Source organism: Chionomys nivalis, chromosome 4 (genome assembly GCF_950005125.1).
Source record: "Chionomys nivalis chromosome 4, mChiNiv1.1, whole genome shotgun sequence".
In the NCBI taxonomy this organism is placed as follows: domain Eukaryota; kingdom Metazoa; phylum Chordata; class Mammalia; order Rodentia; family Cricetidae; genus Chionomys; species Chionomys nivalis.
Window position 1 is genome coordinate 81,358,121 of NC_080089.1, and position 14,903 is coordinate 81,373,023.

The 14,903-nt window shown below is 32.2% G+C and overlaps 1 protein-coding gene across 2 annotated transcripts in view; it reads right to left on the minus strand.

The window, feature by feature from the left end:
• Positions 1 to 14,903, minus strand: part of Phip (pleckstrin homology domain interacting protein) — a 119,054-nt gene that overhangs the window by 59,909 nt on the left and 44,242 nt on the right. For both annotated transcript variants that reach the window (XM_057766557.1, XM_057766556.1), the window contains exons 9-15: positions 14,565 to 14,665; positions 12,575 to 12,645; positions 11,718 to 11,818; positions 11,589 to 11,629; positions 10,640 to 10,738; positions 9,549 to 9,702; positions 9,047 to 9,181 (exon numbers count right to left, since the gene is read on the minus strand). In XM_057766557.1, the coding sequence (XP_057622540.1) occupies positions 9,047 to 9,181; positions 9,549 to 9,702; positions 10,640 to 10,738; positions 11,589 to 11,629; positions 11,718 to 11,818; positions 12,575 to 12,645; positions 14,565 to 14,665 (702 nt within the window). The remainder of the gene's footprint in view (positions 1 to 9,046; positions 9,182 to 9,548; positions 9,703 to 10,639; positions 10,739 to 11,588; positions 11,630 to 11,717; positions 11,819 to 12,574; positions 12,646 to 14,564; positions 14,666 to 14,903) is intronic.

Below are 14,903 nucleotides of genomic sequence, written 5' to 3' on the forward strand. Positions count from 1 at the left end.
TTTAAACAGTCTTATGACTGTTTAAAAGTCATAAGAGTAGAAGACTCTGGGATTTCTGAAGTTGGACTGGATGAATTTTTTATTATGATATAGTAACAAGTCTGTGGAGGATAGGAAGTAGAATGTGGTGATCTGAATAAAAATGATTCCTATAGGCTCTTACTACAAGGTTCCCAGTTGGTATAACTGGGAAAGATTACGATATGTGGCCTTGATGAAGGATGTATATCACTGGGAGTTTGAGGTTTCAAATTCAGTGACACTCCCAGATAGATTGTATTTCTTCCTCCTCCTTTCTCCTTCCCTCCTATCACTCTTCCTCTTGCTTGTGGATCATATGTAAGCTTTCGGCTTCTGTCTAGCACTATTCCTGTCTACCTGCTGCCAAGTTCCTTGTCATGATGGTCATAAACTCGCCCTCTGAAATGCTAAGCTATCATCAACTGCTTTCTTCTTTACACTGTCTGGGTCACAGTCTTTTACCACAGCAACAGGAAAGTAACTAAGAGACTATCCCAGTTGCATCTTTTTTATAAAGTGTATTATGACTAACTCTGTAACAACGACAACAACAAATAATTCTCCATGAAAAGGATCTCATGTTTTAAACCCGTCAAGTTTGTTTATTTATTTATTTATTTATTGCCCCCACTCCTGCCCTACACGGAGACAGCATTTTTCTGTTAAACAGTCCTAGCTGTCTGGAACTCATCTGTAGACCAGGCTAGCCCTGAACTCACAGAGTTCGCCCGTCTCTGCCTCCGGAGTGCTGGGATTAAAAGCTTGTGCCACCGCCCAGCCAGTCAAGGGATTTATAAGTAAAAGTTTGAATATATGTGTGTGTGTGTGTGTGTGTGTGTGTGTAACTATGAAGGAATGAATCTTATAAAACAAACAAGCAAATAAACAAAAACAAATAACTGTATTTGTAAAAGGAATATATGTCTATAAACATGAGCCCTATATACTACATAACAAAAATAAGTCAACATAAAAATTAATAATGTATATGATTTCTGCTTTGTATTTCATGTTATAATAAAAGAGTCACACACAACAAAGCAATGACAATATTTTAAAGCCAAGTAAGACTTCTTCCAGGTGAACCATTCCTCTAGTCTTCAAATATAAAGACCATAAAACGAAACTCCCATACATTAAACAGTAAACAAAAAAATAATAAAAGACATAATCAAAATTACTATATTCTGCTTTTTAAAAGTAGATGAGGATTATAATAGTGTCCCCCTGATTAGAAAATACCATGTGACTAAGTCTTAACAGTATTTTTAGGAAATGAGTGTTAAACCCTTGTTAATCGAAGTGGAAGATCAAGAAGAACTCTCTAGTAATGGGAAAATAATAATCTCCTAGCTCTGTTTAAGAATAGAGAGCAGTGAAATAGCCATTGAGAATCCTACCCAGTCCTAAAATCATGATGTTTCAATGGGGTTATTCAAAGACCTAGATAAATCTGAACAAGAATTATATAAAAAGAACTAAAATGCAGACTAAAACTTATAAGGTCTAATACTAAAGTTGGGATGAAAAACACATACTTCTAGAAGACCTCAAAACAAACACAGAAATGAAACACATGAAGTAGCGCATGCATAAATCACCCTATTAAAGAAGCACACCAATTCTGTGACCAGGGCCACTTTGCTTTGCTCATTTAAATATTTTCATTCTTTAAATGGACAACTAGTTGGAAGGGAGCACCGAGCTAGAAAACATTCCAATACCTTCTTTATGATAGACTTATATCCGAAAAATTATATAATAGAGAGAATTTATATTTAGAAAAACTTCCTTTGTGTATAAAGAACCTTTGGAATAAGGCAACACTGGGAAAAATAAGAATGAACCAATACTACATAGGCTAGTAATACGAGTCAGTGGGCAGAAAGGCTTGGCATCAAGCCTGATGACCTGAGTTTCATCCCCGAATTCAACATTGTGGAAGGTTAAGAACCAATTCCACAAAGTTGTCCTCTGACCTACACCTACACACCTATCTACACACACTTAATAATAAAAGCCAGTTTTAAAAAATTCTTCAAATTTACTGAACAGAACTTCCAATCATTTCTGTAACTTAAAGAGAATATATTAAGACATTATCCATATTCTAATGATCTAGTAACTTTCTAAATACATTAAAAGGCTGGTGCTGTTTTTAATAATTGAAATTAAAAAAATTGTGGTAACATAACTACATATAAACTAAGAAGAGCTTCTTTAAAGAAATTTGTGTCAAAGACAAAATTGTAAAACCTGCTATGGGAGAAACTAGTGAAATAACTACTATATAAAACAGAACAATTTATTATATAAGAATGATTTTGAAGAATCAGCTTTAGAAGCTCATCAAAATTAAAATATTATAAAAGTAAATAAGTCAGCTCCAAGTATAATGGAATTCTGTGGGTACTTATTCTCTTTCTCCCAACTCTCTGAAAATGGAATGGTGGTTGTCTTAGACACCTTGGAGATTTTGATCTCTTCTCCTGTCCACTCTGCTGAACAGGAGAGTTTTAAAAAATTTAGTTCTAAACTCTTTATACCACTATATTTCCCACCTCTATGAAGAAACAATTCCAGATGGCACACTTTAAACTCTCTGTTCTGAACCCCTAGAATCTCTAGTCACAGTAGCTCCAAAAGCTGGCTGAAAACTTCCAGAACAGGAAGTCTAGAAGAAATAAACATGAACTTAAAAAAAAAAAAAACAAAAAACTGTTCTCTTCACTGTCTTGAACTTCTGTTAATAATGCCATTGTGGTCAGAGTAACTCAAGCTTAACTATCTGAATGCATGTAATGAATCTTTCCTCCCTGTCATTCCCCTGCCATTCAACCCTCAGAGGGAAAAAAAGTGTAAATATAACTTTTCCATTCATAAATTTCCTAATACCTACCCACATAACATTTTATCTCTAAATAACTAAACTAGTCCTCCCAAAAACCTACTTAATTTCATACTTGAAATAGGACCTCTTACAACAAAACTATTGTAACCTTAGCTTTTAGGCTGTATCTATGAAAACCACTACTACAATGTTTCACTGTTTTAATTTACAAGATAAATTCAGGCTCTTTTTTTTGTAATCTCCTTAGCTTATGGCTTCAGCTCACTAACCATTATCTGTAAGTCTATTATAAACTTTCTACATTATTTTATCAACACTTTTAAGATTTATTTTTCTATGTATATCAGTGCTCTAATGACTTTAGGCCAGAAGAGCGCCTCAGATCCCACTATAAATGGTTGTGAAGTCACCATGTAAGTACTAAGAATTGAACTCAGGACCTCTGGAAGAGCAGTCAGTGCTCTTAAACTCCAAGCCATCTCACTAATCCATTTATTTTTTTATATGATTGATTCTTTCTTATTGACTTTATATTTATTTAACCTTCCATACAGAGTTCCAGTTTATTCTCATAAACAAAACTTGGATCATCCAGCCTGAACTGACCACTGTATCTTCACATGTAGCAATTGTTTCTTCTAATACGTCTTGCTTTTACTTGACATCAATATTTATCATTTCAATCATGTTTTAGTTCTACATGTTAACTGTTTACTTGCTAAAGACAGCCATGTCTATCATTTTGGGGAGGTTGATAATTTATAACCACAAAATACACACTTAAATATTTGCTAATCAAAATACCTTCAACTTCATTTTTACATCATAAATTATACACCTCATAATTTTCAAATTTCAACCATCTTGAGATAATGGTTATCAGATTGATGACAAAAAAATGACCTATTTAAGTTGCTCAACAGTATGACAAAACTGAAAACTAATGTTTATGCCAACAAAAACTAATTTATAATTTTTTTGTACCAAGACAAAGATGAAAGAATAAGAGTCTGGAAAACTTGAAAATAAGAATAGTTATATATACTGAGAAAAGTGAAACTAATTCTATTATCAGAGACAATGGAACATAAACTACAAGCATTGAGAATATTTTACACAGAGACCGTAGATATGTGATACTATCTTACTAGACAGTGAGAAGAAATGGAAAATGAAAAGGGGCAGGGTGAACAAACTTGAATTCCCAATTTTGAAGAGGTTAACATGAAAAACTATGGCTATTTTCAGCTAGTCTCTTTTCTAGATATGTACAACTACAATTACTTAAAACGAAGGTCACACTGAGAACATATTAATATCAGAAGTATGCATTTACAAAAATTCTGAGTGGTTTATTGGCAGCCTCTACTCATTTGAAATGTTGCAAGGAGAAATACATTGTTCTGGATTAGTGGACACTGGAACATTTTTAAAAGACTCTTAAGTAAAGAACAGTTAAGAGAACAATTATAAAAATAAAGAAAACTTTATTAAATAAAATCTCTTATTTGGAATCTACCCATGAAAAACAAAAGCAAAGCAGATTATCAAACTCAGTATAAAACAAAAAGCATTTGCTAATGAGACATATTGTATTTTTTTCAATTAAAATAAAAACCAGGTAAGAAGCAACAAACTACAGCTTTTGAATATCCTGACAAAAACAAGAAAATACGAAGTAAAAACCAGTGAGGACTAGGATATGTGAACAGCAAACGAGATAAAGCAGAAGCAACAAAGACACAAGAAAAATCTAACACAGGGCCTCCAGATTCAACTCTGAACACTGCTAACTTATTACTTAATATATATTACTTGTATAACCTATATATTAATGTACACTAGCACAAAGAATGCAAAAGTGAAGAAGTCTAAAGTCTTTAAAATTAAAATCGATTCATAAATTTAATTCTAGTTACAATGTCTGACAATTTAGTGGAAAAGGAAGGCGAAAACCAACTTTTGTTTTTATTTTTAAAGGACTGTTTAAGCTTTCAGTAAACTTCAAACCTGCCTACTTCTTTCTAGGATTGTGAATAACATAAATTTTAGTGCAGAGAATATATAGCACACATTTTCAAGTTGTTTCTACAAACAACTGCTTTTAAGCATTTAATTGGCATTTAGACATTGTAGTTCAGAAAACTAATAAAACATCTACAAAGACATTTTACTCATGTCAACGCCAAGCAAAACCATGACTTGCTAAAACTATACACAATTTGTTTCAAGTGTTCATAATATACACAACATGTTTTAATAAACTGCCCAAGTATATAGCACCTTTCCTTGATTATTTAAGATTATGCAAGAACTGTTCAAGCTGAAACATTAAGTACTGACATGGTTTCAAAACTTACAAGACAAGAATAAAGTACAAATTCTAGAAACTGAGCATCTTTTTAAGGAATAATGTCTGAATGTGCTAATTTCTTTTACAATATTCTCTAAGTTTCTTTCTTCCCCAGAGGAAGAAAAGATAGAACAAATGGGAAAGCAGTGAGAGAGGAGTGAAGGCTGTTTCCATAAACGCCATGAGACAACAGAGTAGAAGAGCTGACAGCAATGTGTTTCAGCCCTTTACCAAGCATATCACTTATTATATTCTTGTACATTTCAGAATTAACAGAAACAAACCCAGAGCCTGCCTCACAACTGTTTTTATCATTCAGGTACTCTGAAAAGAAGAGCTGGTAATAAAAACAAGACAAGTTAACGCCAATATTATTTTCTGAAATACCATGAGCACAAGGAGAATTCAGTTATACTTCAAAGTGAAATCAGTTACAAATTATTAAGCATAAAACAAACTATAAATTCTCAATCCCAAACCTTTTGTTTTGTTCACAAATTTAAATAGTTCTAAAATAAAGCAAGAACTTTTGGAAAAAGTCTTAATTTAACAGAAAAAAAAATGCTTACTTGAATGCTGACTATTGGTGCTTATTAAAATATTGTCTCTTAATACAGCTATTTAAGTTTTATTAAAATAACTGTATATACATTGAAAAATTCAACTTTTTACTTGAAAAACTTTAATAATACAGGATTTTAATTACTTAAGATTCTAAGAACAGACTTCTAATTTTGCTAATTGGCCAAGTAAAGAAAATAATGAGTTATCCATAACACTGAGTTACTTTTTTAGATTAATTCCATTATCTTTCAAATATATATGTATTTAGACATGAACCCAATTATTCAAAAAGCAGAGGCTAATGCTGAAACAATATTCTAAAAATATACTTAACAACAATGGGGGGTTGTTGTTGCAGTGACAGTACTGTGCTCAATACCTTGGGCATGTCAAGTAAACATTTACTTCGGCATGTGAGCTACAGTCCCATCCCTAAACACTTATATTTAAGTACTTGTATAATCTTGTATATAATCTAAATGTTAATTCTTTTAAAGTCATTGCTTTCTTATTTTCTAGCTGTTGGAGCAATGGTGAGTTTACTTACTCATTTTATAAGCTTCAATTTTTGAAATTCTTCAAAGACTAATATAAGCATTCAGCATTTCTAAGACTAAATTGTAGTACTGAGAATTATTCATTCTCAAATTCTAAAAATATGACAAATAATTCACTACATTCAACTGTGATTTAGGATGATACATACATTCAATGTAACATCAGAGATTTCATTGTGGTATTTAACAACTCTGATTAGTTACACAAAGCCAAATAGAAAAACTGAGGCCACAACTCAACAATGTCATGAGTGAACATTAAGACCATCAGCTGCTATTTCATCCAAAGTTCTTAAAATCTTAAAATTTAAAGTTTTTAAAATCTTAGAAGTGTTGGGTGCTTTCACAGGCTATTAAAAAAAAAAAAACGAGCAATGAAGTGAACACAAAAGACGAAAAAGGACATATGGTAGTCACATAACTGACAAAAATTTTGAAGATCATAGAAGAGCCACTCAGAATTTTATCACTGTTAAACTTTATCAATTCTAGACACATCACTAGCTGGGATTAACTGGTAGTTGTTACACAATAATACTGAAAATTTCTCAGCTGCCACCCTGATTATATTTAGTATTAAGAAAACATTAGTAATAGTCTTATAAAGCCTGAAAATCTAATACTTAATATATGATCAAAGGAAAGCTGAGCAAAGTTTGTAATGAATACTTTCTCCATGAAACTGAAATAAAAATTACCCTTCTTATGAAAGGTTTCCATAAAGCTGCACTTTTGGAGGGTTTGCTAAGGATACTGAAATCTAATAAAAATCATTTAAAAATTAGAAACCACTAAAAACCATTTAAAATTAAAGATGATCTTGTTTTTACTGAGACAAAAGGTAGCGCATGCTCTGTAACTCTATGTAACAAGGATAATTTTTTTAGTTTGCTTTTCTCAGTTTGAAGATACTAATAATTATTACAGAAAATTTTTTAAACCACCCTTAGGCTTTACTGTTTATTGCAGATAGAAAGAACAGAAAAATCTCCTCAATTGAACCTCTAATTAAACAAACGAAACTACTTCCTTGTCTTCCCTTCTTAACTTAAAAACATGTAGTCTCAAATAGTCCAGACTAGCCTGGAGCTCACTATGTAGCTAAAATGACCATCAGCTCTTTATCCTCATGATTTCATCTTCTAAGTGCTAAGAGTACTAGGATGGACCACCACACACACTGCTTCAAAAATAAATTTTACAAGATTCTTGGTTATGTAACTAATCTGTAACAGCAGAACCAGAAAAATCAGTAAATATGAAAGTGCTGCAATCCTTAGTTCTCCTGAAAGGGTGTTAGTTTATTTTCCAAACTTACCTGATGAGGGAAAATTCAGAATCAGTGTTTAATTTACCAAAAATTACTCTTCATTTTTTTAGAGCAGTGTAAAAATGCTCTTTGGAAATATAAATTACTAAGTGGAACCACTAATGTGTGTACAGTCACAATTAAGGACCAACTGGGAAACGATCAACTTCCTTATTCAACAGAGATGTTTAGAAAAGGAGCAATCCAGAAATAAGAAGATAGAAAAAAGACAATCTACCAATTTAAAAATTTACTTAAAAAAAAAAAACTACATAATCACAAAGGAAATCCATTCATCCCTAACAACTAAGCAAAATAGTAATTTTCATAAAAATGGGAATTTTACAATTCTGATTTCTGACCTTGTCCACACTAAGGATCATCTATGGTGAAGGCCAAAGTTAGTCATTTCACTAATAATTTCTTTATAATATTATAATCAATCAAGAATAGCATTCACTGTCATTCTATGTCTTCATAAGCAAAATATCTCACAAATAACTAGGACACATGTAGACATGTGTGGCTCCAATGAAGGAAAACCTACAGGCCTTGTACTTGTTGAGGAAGTACTACCATCAGCTATATTCCCAGCCTGAAAATGACTAAAATATACAGTATATGGCAATTCTGGTTTTTGTTAGTTTGCTAATTATATCATGACTTATAAAAGATTTCTGCTGTTAAAAATCTAAACATGTAAAAATAGTAGAAATATGTTTCTCTCCTCTCGTTGTTGACTGGAATCTCAATTATAGAGTAAATGACTGCAAGGTGCAGTATTTAAGAACCCCTTTTATTTTATACACTGGTGAAAGGAGGGCAAATACTGGTTAGCTATGTATATATGTAATCAAACCAATAATTTAAATGTTCAACAAAAATATGCAAAATGCACATAAGAACACAGCGTGGAGACAAAAGGCATGGAGCCAAAATAAACATCTAGCACACTATCAATTTGACCAAAATTAAGAACTACATAATTCTTTGGCTTCAATTAAACAAAAAAAAAAAAAAAGAAAGAAAGAAAGAAAGAAAAAAAAGGAAGAAAAAAAGCCAATCAAAATGCAACATGAAGATTTATTTATAATTTACCCGCACTGGTTTTCAAACACATTTTCTTTCGTATAACTTCATTTACATGACTTACTGATCAAAATTTCACGGATAAAAGTAAACCAGTTAGCAGAATACACAGGCATTATAAAATGAACAACTAATTATAAGTTTAGTATCTCAATATAGAATAAATAATTCCTTATTTGTAGACCTTCAAAGTCAAAATAAGGCATCAACTTTTAAAATGGATTTCGCTTGTGATATGCAGAACACCTCTGTCAAAATATCTTCCACATCTTTAACAGGTATTAAACAAGAAATATAATTACCATGTTGAAATAAGATCGAACTTTGACTCCTCTTGCTAGATCCCACACTATCACATTTCCATCATGACCAGCAGAAAAGAGAACTCTAGGATCAAATGGGTGTGGCTCAAGAACAAACACCTCATCTTCATGACCCTGAAATATTTTAAAGTAGCAAAACAGATATAAATACATAAAAGTATACAAGAGAATGACTTTAGGCAAAAACTTCAACTTTACCATGCCTAAAAAAACAGACTATGCTAATATAATAGCACTGTCCATGGTTTAGGTATTATTACTAATACTCGAGAATACAATTAATGTTTTCCTATACAACAAACACATCAAGTATTTCCAAGTCATGCTGCTTGCATTTTTTACATTATTCCCAGTTACCTATCAAGTTCAGTTACCCAAACAAGCAAGAGGTTTTAGATAACTTATCAGCTTTATTTTATCTATTTAGACTACATTCTAAAATCAGCCTCAGTAATACTAAATGTTTGGTTTTGTTTCTTACCATTAGTACATGAATCAGCTGACCAGTGTAAGAATTCCAAACTTTCAGAGTCATGTTATTAACTGCTGTTATAACTGTATTGTCATGTCGATCCCAAGCTACCATAGTTACTTTCAGTTTTGTGATTTTGTCTTCTATCCCTTGAGGATTTTGGCTGAAAAGGACAAGTTTATTGTTTACACTGATGTTATTAAAATACAAGACAAAAATAAAATGTATTTTCATTTACACTTCACAGTTATTAACATGAGTAGTTATCATTATAATTGAAACAGTTGAACTGATATTATTGCATGGATTTAGGAAAACCAAGATTTCCATAAACCTTAAGGAACAGTGACCTTGAGGGAAAACCACTGCTGTAATTATCTATCTATGGTCTACCATCTTCATGCCATGTTGCTCATTGTCCCACCTTCTACTTGCTACCATGGTATCCTAACTACCCTGTTGTCCCATCCACTGAGTCTATACATAAATACAAGTAGAGAGCAACAATCAAACAGCAAAACTAAAACAACAGTTACAACATGTATTATAACTTTTCTTGGCTGAAGAAACCCACTGGGTAAAAAAAAAAAAATCAACCTTTTAGGGGCCTTAGTTGGTAGGGTACTTGCTTAATAACATGCAGGAAGTCTTGGGGCAGATCCCCAGCACAGCAATAAAACCATGGGTGGTGCCACCTGCCTGTAATTACAGCAACAGCAGGTGGAGTGATGGAGGCAGGTGGATCAGGAATCCAATCCTATCTCTGACTACAAAGGAAGTTCAAATCAACCCAGTACATGATACATGAGATCAAGACTCAAAATCACAAATCAGACATGAAGCATAAGATACTTTGGTTGCAAACTTTTTTATCTCCTTAATAAAACTGAACTAAAAAATTAATTCAGCAGGTCTTGATAATCACGGTAATCAGATAGTTCGCAAAAATCAGCACTGTTCACCTCCAAAAGTATCTCTAATTACTGAAGAAAAGTAACCATCTTAGCATGGTATACACCTTTATAAGTAAATGTCATTCCAACCTGCAACATTATAATATTAAATAATCTATATAAAATGAATCAAGCTTGATCTCTTACCCTGCCGGACGAGTAGCCATATCTAACAAAATGCTTTTCCATTCTCTTCGTTTAAATTGCCAAATTCGTGCTGTCCCATCACGACTACCACTTACAAACCTGCAAAAACAACAACAACAAATGTCCAATCCCACCAATGGCAGGGAAGGATCACAGAAATTTTCTCAAAATGTACTTTCCCCCAAATTCTCTTTTTAAAGGACATTTTGAGGACATAAAGGACATAAAGACATTTAAAGGACATAAAGAACAGAAATGGTTCTATCTCTATGAATTTAAGAACTCCCCAAAATTTATGAGCTTGTAAGACCATTTTAATAGGTCATGAACAAGCTAATAAAAACAACTCTCAAAATGATCAAAGACAACAAACAGAATTACTATTTTCCAATGGAAAAAAAAAATTGTTCCTCAGTACCAAAGACTTTAATCTGTTCTATTCAAGATGCCAAGAAGAAGCTTTATTTTCTTTTAAATCCAGAATAGGAGAATATTTATGGAAAAACATCTTTTAACATCTAGGAATGTCTCAAATGTAATGTGATAAATTTCTAGTTTTTAATCAAAGCCTTCTCTTCTGATAAATGGGAAAGACAAAGGTATGGATAAAAAAAACAAAACAACTTTACTGGAAGTCAGAGTTTGAGCTTATTTTTGCTCTCAAAGTTGATGACAACAGGTCCACCTGAACCAAAGGTCAGAGAATTTAAGTCTATTCCTTCTATCATGTTAATAAAGTCTGTTGCCCCCCCCACCCAAATAACAAAAAAAAAAAAATCCTCCTATTATTAGAAAAGTATCCAAATAACTAACACTATGGCATATTGGGTAAGAAGGTTATGTTCTTTTCTTCGAGAATGAATAACTTCTACACAATTAGAAATCTGACTACAATTATCTTTATCTTCTAATTTTAAAGTTGCGTTTAAATTAGAGAAACATATTTTACCTGTTACTAGTATTGGAAAACTGGATACTATCAACTTTGTCCTGTATAAAAAGAAAAAATAAAGCAAAAGCTGAATACAAACTTGATTCAGTTAAGATTGTACCCATCTAGATCCTTCATCATACTCACAGTATGAAACTCCAATTCTGATATTTTCTCTGGCTGACCTGATCCAAAATAATAAACTCGAATAATATGGTCAGTGCTTCCAGTGGCCAAAAACATTCCACCTATGAAGAACAACAGCACACTTTTATAAGTAAATCCACATGATACTATTAACTTTGCTAAGTCTTTTTACCTCTTACCCACCTATCAAACTCCTATTCTATAACTACCTCAGTAACGTGCCCACAAACTCTACAATAATACAAGCCTGTTCTCAAAATTCACTTATGTCAGTATACTATAGCATATATATTTTACTTAAAAAAAAAAAATCACTGTTCGTATGACAATTTTATTCATCTCAAGAACAATACTCTCACAACATCAAATTGTTATACACACTGAAACATTTTAAATACTTTTGATGAATGATCCACTTAATGGAGCCTTAAAAACAATAATATAGCTTTAGAAAAAGAGCATGAATTCACAGTATGAAAATAAAATACCTAAGAAGAGCCTATGTTTGTCTATGTTTTGGTCTAACTAGAATAAACACTGTCTTGATGGCAGCAGCATATGTTTCTGTCCTTTACCCTTAGTCCATATTCTACCTACAATTATCAAATGAACAAGGGTAGATAAAAACGGTTGGGGGAACAGATACTGGGAACATTACATACCAATCTATTCACCCAATTTTCATTATCAATTCACTTTAAATACTTAGGTTATAAAATCTTCTGGTAACCATTTAAAATACTACTATAGAAGATTAATTAGAACAATGTTCTAGAACAAAATAAAATATTTTCATAATTTTATTTCTTTCTAATGCACAATTTAAAGTTGAAAATTAAAAGAGTAAACAATCATACCAGCACTAAATGAAGAACAGATCATCTGAACTCCAGGTCGAGGGCGCTCTGTAAATTTTGTAGGTCTTGGACTTTAATTAAAAAAAAAAAATCATTTAAAAGTCTTAATGAAACACAAGAAGTAATTCCATCTAAAAACTGATTTTGGAAAAAAAAACTAAATAGGTAACAGATGGCTATCTTCCTAAAAACAACGCCAAAATCAAAATACTATCAGCGGACAAGTAAAATTCTAGAGATAAATTCCATAGTACTTTCTGATACATACATCAATTACTACACTGAACAATCCTAAATTATTTTAGAAGTGAATTATACCCACTTTTAATCAACTTCAACAAATTTCATAAGGCAGAATAGCAACATACAATTATATAAGGAAATAAATTAATGATAAAAATGAACACACTGGTAAAATAGGTGTTACCTCTGTGGTTTATATGTATTATATTATATAACTTTTCCTGTTTAAAGTTGTATGTGTTTGGGTGGGAGAGGTGGCTATGAACAGGTATACAACCCATGAATGTATGTGTGTGGAAGCCAGAAGCTGACAATATGCATCTTTCTCAATGACTCCATCTCATTTTTGAGACAATGTCTGTTAGTATATTAGATCTCACAGATTGGCTGATTTGGATAGCCAGCAAGCCCCTGTCACCGTCCTATCTCTGCCCCAGCACTATTCCTGGTCCCTGAGGTAAGAGATGTGCCTCTATGTCCAGTTCTTGACAGTGTGATGGGGCTCCAAACTAAGGTTCTCATGCCTGCATAGCAAGCACTTTACCAACTAGGCCATCTACTGAGTTCTTGTTCACCTTCGAATACAGCATGACAAAATATTCTTCCACAACACAAGAATTTATCCTTATACTAAAGTAAATCTGAATGCAATATGACCCATGTTAACAGTAAAATTCCTTCAAATAATAGATTATATTCAACTATATTTATACTAGTTATAACTACATTGCATATGTTTTAGGATATTAACTTTGACATGTTTAATATAACTATGCTGAAAAAAATCAAGTAACATTATAGATTTCAAGTATGACAATAACTCTAATGGAGGCTGAAGCAGGATGACTACTCAAAACTGAGGCCAGCCTGGATTCCATGAATTCAGGCCAACATGGGTTACATAGTGAGAGCCTATTTCCAAAAAATGGCACATAAAGCAAAGTACTACCTGGAACCAACTTTGAGAAATGGTTTTTAGCTATAAGAAAACCATTTAACCTTGCTTTTCTTCAGCGTCCTTAAAAAAGAGGAAAAAAAGAAATTGTTTTGCCACCCTAGTCTTTCAATAAACTAAAAATTAAAAAAAAAAAAAGATGTACTTAATTTGCATGAGTATTCTGCCTATTAAGCATGTATATCCACTGTCATGTGTGTGCCTGATGCTTATGAAGGTCAGAATTGTACACTGGATTCCCCAGAACTGGAATTATAAGTGTTCTTAATTGCTGAGCCATCTTTCCACCTCTACAAACCAAGATATTAACAGAAAACGAAAGCAAAACTTTGAAGTGCTACCATAGAACATGTTATCTAAATGTAGCATAATGAAACTTTAGCTCTTTCCCTAAATCTAAAATAAAATTTAATGTTTAGAGTCAGTAATGTAATTTAAATTATTCTAAAGAATAGTATTAGCAATGCTAATATGTTCTCAGCACAAAATTAAGCTACTGAGAAAAAATTATACAGTGTGCACAAGGAAGACATGTATAAAGGTAATAAAAACATATATCCTTTAAAGAAACAACTAGGCTCAAAACAAAGATAACTAAAATTAGTAAGCATGAGGGGGAAAAAACTGAAGCATGAAAAAAATGGTGAGGCATAAAAATGAAAGGGATTAGTGAAAAAAGCTTATTTCTTTTATTTACTCAAAGAAAAAAGTAAATATATTCCCTTTGTTGACTATCTTTTAAACTTTCAATCATTAAACACACTTATTTTATCAAATAAAATAGCAACTGACTTTATTTTAAGAGTTCCAGAATCCCAAAGCCAAAAGCAAATAGTGCCGTCCGCCCCAGTAGAAGACAGGTATCTCTTTGAGCCACTGCACAATGGTGAGAACTGAAAAGCAATCACAGGGGAAACAGTCTGTACAAGAACAAAGACAGTCCAAATAACAAAACTCTCCCTACAAACCAAATTAATAAAAACTAATAGTAACCAGAAACACAGAATGAATCAAATTCATGACTGCTATTACATCACAAGTCCATACAATTCATAAAGCAGGAATACTTTCCTGTTTTACCTTAAAGTTACATCATAACTGACTTCATAAAACTTAATTAAATTTTAATTA